Raw genomic sequence first — 9,926 nt, 5'->3', positions numbered from 1 at the left:
TTGTGGCTGCCCGATGGGAGGGGGAGGGAGTGGGAGGGATCGGGAGCTTGGGCTTATCAGACACAATTTAGAATAGATTTACAAGGAGATCCTGCTGAATAGTATTGAGAACTTTGTCTAGATACTCATGTTGCAACAGAAGAAAGGGTGGAGAAAAAAATGTAATGTATACATGTAAGGATAACTTTATCCCCTTGCTGTACAGTGGGAAAATAAAAAAAAAAATAAAAGTCCTAGTCTGGACATTTTTGGGTCAGTAAAAAACAATAACAATAGCAAAGTGAAAGGAAGGAAATGAAATACTTTTTTTTTTTTTTTTTTTTTTTTTTGCTTTTTAGGGCTGCACCCATGGCATATGGAGTTCCCCAGGCTAGGGGTCCAATCAGAGCTACAGCTGCCAGCCTACATCACAGCTGTAGCAACTCCAGATCCAAGCTATATCTGTGACCTACACCACAGCTTATGGCAACGATGGATCCTTAACCCACTGAACAAGGCCAGGGATCAAACCCACATACTCATGGTACTTAGTTGGATTCATTTCCACTGTGCTGTGATGGGAACTCCTGTAAATGAAATACTTAATAAGCACTTGATTGTCAGGTTGTAAGCTAAAACCAAGATAGAATAAGCTGATGTCAACCGTGTGAGATAGATAAAATTGTTCCATTTTGTTGAAGTGAAATTTTACCTTCTGAAGGGATAAGTCTTTTGCTCAAGTTCACATACATAGCTTTCATTTTTCAGGTTTAGCTTTTTTTATTTTAGGGACAGTGCTATGTTTAAGATACAGATACTTTGACTCAAAATATATATTGTCCATCTGTTGGGTGTGCTGTGGTGGAAAGCACACTGGACGGAGAACAGAGCATTCAGTTTAATTGCTGGATGTTCTGCTGATAAGCTGTGTGATGTGGAGCAAGGCATTTCACCTCTGTGATCCTCCATCCCCCCTACTCTGAGATGCTGAGAGCCTGACCTTACTGGCCCAAGGATGGAGCAAACTTTCCTGAACCATTCCTACCCAGTCCCACAAATACTTCTCCAGCTAATACATCTTTGGAGAGATAGGGTACTCCTGAAGTGGTCCTGAAATGTTTGGAAAGCCTCTTGCAACCTCTAGTAGCATTATTCAAGTCCCTTTCCCTATCTTCATCTGAAACCCAGAACATCTATGATAAGATGGTGAGTTCTACAGTTCTTGTTTTTATTATCCAAGACTAAATATAAAATAACTTGCAACTAAATGTCTATTTTCTGAAATAGTTTCATTTGAACCACACTGTTTATTCTCATAAGTATACTCTTAATGATTAAATCTTGTCATCTGATTTAGGTTCTAAAGATATGTGCTGTATTCACTGACAGAATTAGTGGGACCTGTTGGGGAGAGCCAAGAAGCAAAAAACTCTTAAAGTCACTTAACGAAGTACTAGAAACTGGGTGGCTTAAGTCAATAGAATTTTGTCTCATAGTTCTGGTCTATAAATTGTCTAAAAGTCTGACAACAAGGTTTTGTTAGGGCCACATTCATCCTGAAACTTGTAGGGAAGAATCCTTCCTTGCCTCTTCCCAGCTACTGGTGATGGCTGTCAATCGTGGCTTTTTTTTTTTTTTTTTTGTCTTTTTGCTATTTCTTGGGCCGCTCCCGCGGCATATGGACGTTCCCAGGCTAGGGGTCGAATCGGAGCTGCAGCCACTGTCCTACGCCAGAGCCACAGCAACGCAGGATCCGAGCCGCGTCTGCAACCTACACCACAGCTCACGGCAACGCCGGATTGTTAACCCACTGAGCAAGGGCAGGGACCGAACCCGCAACCTCATGGTTCCTAGTCGGATTCGTTAACCACTGCGCCACAACGGGAACTCCTCATGGCTTTCTTGACTTGTGGGTGCATCACCCAACTTCTGCTCTGCTATCACATGGCTGTCCTCTCTCTGTGTCTTCTTCACAAGGCTTTCTCCTCTCTCTGATAAGAACATCAGTCATATTGAATTAAGAACCCATACTATGCCACTATGATCTCATATTTACTACATTTGCAGTGACCTGTTTCCAAGTAAGATCACATTGTGATCTACTAGGGGTTAAGACTTCAGCATATCTGCTGGGGTTAGGCACAATTCAACTCATAAAAGTCACAACTGGAATTACTCAACTCCTTTTCCTTTTCTATTTTTAAGCTGAAAGAAGTACTGCTGAGACGTTTTAGGGTGTGGGGATGATATTCTGATCACTAAAAAATTACTAAGATTCTGAAGTGCAGAGGATTTCTTTCTAGGGGTGACATTTATAAACAACCATGAACAACTTCACTTTCTTCACCGAGTTCATCCTCCTCGGGCTGTCTGATGACCCCCACAGCCGGGCTCTGCTCTTTGCGCTCTTCCTAGGAATTTATCTCCTGACCCTCATAGGGAATCTGGTGATGATCCTGGTGATCAGAGGGGATTCTCACCTCCACATCCCCATGTATTTCTTTCTTGGGCACCTGTCCTTCATAGATATCTGCTTCTCCTCAGTTACCATGCCCAAAATGCTACAGAACTTCCTGTCTCAGAAGAAAAGCATCTCAGTGTGGGGCTGCATTACCCAGAGTTTCTTTTTTCTTCTCAATGGATGTACCGAAGCCAGTCTTCTCTCTGCCATGGCCTATGACCGCTATGCTGCTGTCTGCCATCCTCTGCTCTACACCATGGTTATGAACAGGACTCTCTGCAATGCAATGGTCAGTGCAGCATGGGTGATGGGGTTTCTGAACTCATTAGTAAATAATATTTTCATCCACAAGTTACATTTCTGCGGATCCAACATCATCTCCCATTTCTGCTGTGAGCTACCATCACTATTCCCTCTGTCCTGTACAGATCCTGCTGCTAACGAGTTCCTTCTGTCAGGGACCAGTGCATTTCTGGGACTTCTGACACTTCCCCTGATCCTGTTCTCTTACTCCAGAATCATTCCTGCCATTCTGAACATCCACTCCTCTGAGGGCCAAGGCAAGGCCTTCTCCACCTGCTCCTCCCACCTCACAGTGGTGCTCCTGTTCTATGGGACAGCTCTATTCAGGTACATCAGCCCTGCATCAGGCTCAGTGTTGGAGCAAATGGTCTCCATTCAGTACGGTGTGATCACATCCTTGCTGAACCCCCTCATCTACAGCCTCAAGAACCAGGAGGTAAAGGCAGCTCTGCAAAGGATGCTGAGGCAGTGAATGTGCTCCTCAGAGAAGGGATTCTCTGTGTGGTGTTCAGTCAGAAAATGGGGAGGGAGGATACTCAGAAACACTTTGAGAAGAAAAAAAAGACATTTGAGGCCAGTTGTTCTTAAAGTGTCACCCACAGACCAGCAGTATCAGAACCAGCAAGCTTGCTAGAAAGACAGATTCTCAGACCCAACCTCTGATCTACTAAATCAGGAACCCTAGAGCTGGAGCTCAATAATCTGTGTTTTATTAGTCAACCAGGTGCATGATGCATGCTCAAGTTTGAGAAACAATGTTTTAGACCAACTAATGTTTGAGAAAACTGTCCTTGGAAACAGATGGAATACTGACATCTCAACGTGAAGAATCCTACATAATTGAGAAAGGTAGTCAGTGGAGTAGTCGAGAAGAGAACATTTGTCATCTCATGATCTGCTTCACTCTGCAAAACTGTAGTGGTCACTATAGGTGAAACTATTGGGGGGGACTGAAGAATTGAGAAGGTGGGAATAACATCTATACACTGCTGTATAAGACAGATGATTAAGGAGAATCTACTGTATAGCACAGGAAAATCTACTCAATAGTTTGTAATAACTTAATGGAAAAGAAGAATGGATATATTTATATGCTGTACATCTGAAACTATTACATTGTTAAGTCAACTATACTCCAATAAAATTTTTTTAAAAAAAATTGTAAAAGAAAAAAAGGAAAAACCTACATTATTTTAGGGCATTGAAAAGAAGGGAAGAGCTGGACTGTCCACAAAGGCAAACACAGCCTGTTCCTTCGGCCACCATCTGAAGACTGCCATTTTAAAAGATTCTTCAGCACAGCATAAAGCCAAGAGACAGATGCTCCAGAAAAGTGACTAGCAAGCACTTCCTTCACCTCACCTGAGAGGAGCTGAGGGCATTCAACAGCCAGTTTTCCTGCTTAGAGGTCACTAATTTGTCCCAGAGAGCAAGTACAGTCTGAGGCTATGGTGGAAGCAAGATTCCACATGAGACAGCCCCTCAAGTGGGAGCACTTTAACCTAGAAACTCTGCTTCCTGATCTGGTTGCCTGAGCCATGCTGACAGACGCTCTGAGGATTGAATTCTTGCTTCTGTACTTTTGGCCACAAGACTACTTTTTTTTTCTTTTTTCTTTTTTGTCTTTTTAGGGCCATACCCATGGCATAAAGAAGTTCCCAGGCTAGGGGTCAAATCAAAGCTGTAGCTGTCAGCCTACACCACAGCCACATCTGGATCCTTTACCCACTAAGCAAGGCTAGGGATTGAACCCGCAACTTCATGGAACCATTAACCACTGAGCCACAACAGGAAAGTCCCTATTTTTATCTTGTTCTTCCTATAGGACTATAGGCCTCTCTCAATCTTTAACTATGTATGATTGTTACAAAATTATATGTACAATATAAAAAAAACAAAAATAAATCAACTGTGTACTCATTCCTCTACTTAAGAAACAGAACAATTTCAGGGCCTTAAAAGCTATCTGTGTAGCCCCCATCATATTGCATTTTTCCTCTCCCCAGAGGTAACCGATGTCCTAAATTGCATAATCCTCATACTGTTGCTTCTATTTGTAGTTTATCACTTATTATCACTAAATAAGATTGAGTTCTGCTTTAGCAGTTTCTTAACTTTATACAGTAGAATCATACTGTTTGTTTTCTTCAATGACTTGCTTCTTTCACTTAACATTTTTTATTGTGTTTTTAGGTATGTCTTTGTAATTAGTATATAACTGCATTCTGGTTTTCTTTTTAAGAAGAGAGTTTAATAATTATGGTAATTATTGGTAAATTCAGATTGGTTTCTATTTTTTCCCCACATTTTCTGTGTCTTCCTTTTACTTCCTACTCTTTTTCCCATTACATTTTTTCACTCTGCTTAATTCTTTTTTTTTTTTTTTCCTGGCAGCTCCTGTGGCATGCAGAAGTTCTGGGCCAGGGATCAAACCTGTGCCACAGTTACAACCCAAGCTGCTGCAGTGGCAATGCCAGATCCTTAACCTGCTGCACAACAGGAGAACTCCTGCTTAATTTTTCAATGGCTACACTATTTTTAAAATCATGCTGACTTTGCTCAAGAAACCCTAAAGTTAATGTCTTTTTTTTAAAAAATTGAAGTGTAGTTGATTTACAATGTTGATTAGTTTATTGTGTACCCCAAATTGATTCAGATATATATATATATATATTCTTTTTCATATTCTTGTCCATTATGATTTAATACAAGATATTGAATATAGTTCCCTATGCTATACAAGAGGGCTTTGTTACTTATCTAATTTTTATATAAGAGTTTGTATCTGCTAATCCCAAACTCCTAGTTTATTCTTCCCCCACCTTCCCCTTTTGGTAACCACAAGTTTGTTTTCTGAGTCTACTCCTGTTTTGTAAATAAGTTCATTTGTGTCATTTTTTAAGATTCTACATATAAGTGATATATTTTCTGTATGACATTTCACTTAGTATGATAATCTCTAGGTACATTAATGTTGCTTCAAATGGCATTATTGCATCCATTTTTAAGGCTGAGTAATATTCTATTGTATGTATAAGCCACATCATCTTTATCCATTTATCCTGTCAATGGGCATTTAGGTTGTTTCCATGTCTTGGCTATTGTAAATAGCCTGCATCGAACACTGAAGTGAAGTGCATGTATCTTTTTGAATTACGGTTTTTTCTAGATGTATACCCAGAAGTAAAATTGCTGGATCATATGGTAACTATTTTACTTTTTAAAGGACATTCATACTGTTTTCTGTAGTGGTTGTATCATTTAACATTCCCACCAACAGTGCAGGAGGGTTCCCTTTCCTCCACATCTTCTCCAGCAATTCATTATTTGTAGACTTTTTAATTATGGCAATTCTGACCAGTGTGGAACAGTACCTCATTGAGTTGCATTTCTCTAATAATTAGCCGTGTTGAACATTTTTCTTGTGCTTATCGGCCATCTGTATGTCTTTGGAGAAATGTATATTTAGATCTTCTGCCCATTTTTTGATTGTTTTTTGTTGTTGTTGAGTTGTATGAGCCACTTATATATTTTGGAAATTAAGCCCTTGTCAGCCACTTCATAATGCAACTATTTTCTCCCATTCCATAGGTTTTCTTTTCATCATGTCTATGGTTTCCTTTGCTGTGCAAAAGCTTGTAAGTTTAAGTCCAATTTATTTATTTTTGCTTTCATTTCTACTACCTTGTGGAAGTGACTAAGAAATCATCAGTATATTTATGTCAGAGAATGTCTTGCCTGTGTTTTCTTCTTTGACTTTTATGCTGTCATGTCTTATGTTTAAGTCTTTAAGCCATTTTGAGTATATTTTTGTATAAGGTGTGAGGGAGTGTTCTAACTTCACTGATTTACATGCCACTGTCCAGCTTTAACAACACTAACTTTTTTTTTTTTTTTTTTTTTGTCTTTTTGCTATTTCTTTGGGCCGCTCCCACGGCATATGGAGGTTCCCAGGCTAGGGGTCTAATTGGAGCTGTAGCCACTGGCCTATGCCAGAGCCACAGCAACACAGGATCCGAGCCGCGTCTGCAACCTACACCACAGCTCACGGCAACGCTGGATCGTTAACCCACTGAGCAAGGGCAGGGACCGAACCCGCAACCTCATGGTTCCTAGTCAGATTCGTAAACCACTGCGCAACGACGGGAACTCCCAACACTAACTTTTTGAAGAGAGTATCTTTTCTCCATTGTATATTCTTGCCTGCTTTGTCAAAGATCAATTGACCACAGGTGTGTGGGTTTATTGCTGGGCTCTCTATTCTGTTCCATTGACCTATATGGCTGATTTTGTGCCAATACCACATTGCTTTGATTACTGTAGCTTTGTACTATTATCTGAAGTCTGTCTGGGAGGGTTATGCTTCCTACTTTGTTCTTTTCCCTCAGGATTTCTTTGGCAAATCTGGGTCTTTTATGATTCCATATAAATTTTACAACTATTTGTTTGAATTCTGTGAAAAAATGTCATGTGCAATTCGATAGGGATCACATTAAATCTGCAGACTGCTTTGGGTAATATGGCCATTGTAAAGATATTACTTCTTCCAATCCAAGAGCATGAGATACCTTTATATTTCTTCAAATCATCTTCAGTTTCCTTTATCAATGTTTTATAGCTTCTCAGCATGTAAATCTTTCACCTCCTTAACTGTATTCCCAAGGTTTATATTAGGGGTTTTTTTTTAATGTGATTTTTTTAAAAGGATTTTTTTTAACTTTCCCTTTCCAGGATTTCATTGTTAGTGCTAAGAAATGAAACCAATTTTTGTAAGTTAATCTTGCATGCTGCTACCCTGCTGAATTTGTATATCAGTTCTAGTATTTTTTGTGTGGAATTGTTAGAGTTTTCTATATATAGTATCATGTCATCAGCATATAATGACAGTTTTAACTTTTCCCTTCCAATTTGGATACCTTTATTTGTTTTTCTTGTCTAACTGCTGTGGCTAGGACTTTAAATACTATATTGAATAATGGTGAGTGTGGCCATCTTGTCTTATTTCAGCTTTTCACCATTGACTATTATGTTGACTGTGAGTCTGTCATAAATAGCTTTTATTATATTGAGATATGTTCTCTCTATACCTGCTTTGGTAAGAGTTTTTATCATGAATGGATGTTGAAATGTGTCAAATGCTTTTTCTGCACCTTTTGAGATGATCATGTGGTTTTTGTCTTTCCTTTTGTTGATATGGCATATTGCATTGTTTGATCTTCATATGTTGAACCATCCTGGTCACCCTGGGATGACTCTAATTTGATTATGGTGTTCAATCTTTTTTTATATGTTGTTGGATTAGTTTTGCTAACATTTTGTTGGGAATTTTTACATCTATAGTCATCAAAGACAATGGCCTATAATTTTTTTCTGGTAGTGTCTTTGTCTGGTTTTGGTGTCAGCATTATAGTGGCTTCATAGAATGACTTTGGGAGTGTTCGCTCATCTTCAGTCTTTTGGAAGAGTTTGGGAAGGATCAGAGTCAGTTCTTTGTAGGTTTGGTAGAATTCAACTGTGAAACTATCTGGTTCTGGACTTTTGTTTGCAGAGAGTTCTTTTATTACAGATTATATTTCATTTCTAGTGGTCAGTCTATTCAAATTATGTTTAGTTTTGATTCATTTTTGGTGGGCTGTATGTTTCTACAATTTTATCCATTTCTTTTAGGTTCTCCAATTTCTTAGCATATTATTGTTCATGGGTTTTTGGGTTTGGTTTTTTTTTTTTTTTTTTTTTTTTTTTTTTGGTATTTCCACAGTATCAGTTCTTATTTCTCTTCTTTCATTTCTTATTTTGGTTCTCTCTCTCTTCTTGGTGAGTGTGGCCAGAAGTTTGTCGAATTTGTTTACACTGCCAAAGAACCAGTTCTTTTTTTTATTATTGTTTATGTAACCTCCATTTTCTTTATTTTATCTCTGATCTTTATTATTTCTTTCCTTCTGTTGACTTTAGTCTTAGTTTGTTCTTCTTTTTCTAATTCTTTTAGGTGGTAGGTGAAGGTGTTTGAGATCTTTCTTTCTTTTCTTTCTTTTTTTTTTTGAGGAAGGCTTGTATTGCTATGAACTTTCCTCTGAGAACTGTTTTTTTTACTGCATCCCATGGACTTTGTATGGTTATATTTTCACTGTCATTTGTCTCAAGGTATTTTTAATTTCCTCTGATTTTATTGTTGACCCATTTTTTTAATTGGCATGTTGTTTAGTCTCCATCTTATTTTTTCCTCACTTCTTTTCCTATGGTTGATTTCTAGTTTCATGTAATTATGGTCAGAAAAGATGATGGAAATAATTTCTATCCTCTTAAATTTGTTGAGGTTTGTTTTCTGTCCTAGTATGTAGTCTATTCTAGAGAATGTTCCATGTGCACTTGAAAAGAATGTGTATCCTTTTTTTTTTCTGAAGGTAATGTCCAGAAAATATCAATTAAGTCTGTTGTGCTGTGTCATTTAGGGTCTCTGTTGCCTTATTCTATGTCTGGAATATATGGCTGTCACTGTAAGTGGGGTAATAAAGCCTCCTACTCTTACTGCATTCCCATTAATTTCTCCTTTTATGTCTGTTAGTATTTGCTTCATGTGTTTAGGTGCTCCTGTATGGGTGCATATATGTTAATGAGTGTAATACCCCCTTATTTTATTGATCCCTTTATCAGTATATAATATCCTTCTTTGCTTTTCTTTATGGAATTTGGTTTTGTTTTTGTTTTTGTCTTTTTAGGGCCTCACCCACAGCAAATGGAGGTTCTCAGGCTAGGAGTTGAATTGGAGCTGTAGCTGCTGGCCTACACCACAGCCACAGCAATGTGGGGTCCGAGCCACATCTGCAACCTACACCACAGTTCATGGGCAATGACAGATCCTTAACCCACTGAGCAAGGCCAGGGATCAAACCTGCATCCTCATGGATGTTAGTCAGATTCATTTCCACTGAGCAAGAATGGGAACTCCTGGACTTTAAAGTCTGTTTTGTCTGATATGAATATTGTTCCCCATGCTTTCTTTTTATTTCCATAGTCATGAAATATCTTTTTCCATCACCTCACTTTCAGTCTATGGGAGTCCTTTGCACTAAAATGGGTCTCTTATAGGCAGTATCTTGTAGGCTCTTGGTTTTTTAACCAATCTGCTACTCTGTCTTTTAATTGGAACACTGAATCCAATGACATTTAAGGTAATTGTTGATAC

At 38.6% G+C, this 9,926-nt stretch overlaps 1 protein-coding gene across 1 annotated transcript; it reads left to right on the top strand.

The window, feature by feature from the left end:
• Window positions 1,806-3,820, top strand: LOC100517094 (olfactory receptor 8S1-like). The gene has a single exon (XM_003126653.2). It carries the CDS (start codon window positions 2,304-2,306, stop codon window positions 3,213-3,215), a length of 912 nt encoding a protein of 303 aa, XP_003126701.1. The 5' UTR covers window positions 1,806-2,303; the 3' UTR covers window positions 3,216-3,820.

This window comes from Sus scrofa, chromosome 5, assembly GCF_000003025.6.
Source record: "Sus scrofa isolate TJ Tabasco breed Duroc chromosome 5, Sscrofa11.1, whole genome shotgun sequence".
Lineage (NCBI taxonomy): Eukaryota > Metazoa > Chordata > Mammalia > Artiodactyla > Suidae > Sus > Sus scrofa.
The sequence above is the reverse complement of the archived record's forward strand: the minus strand, read 5'-3'. Positions and strand labels throughout refer to the sequence as shown.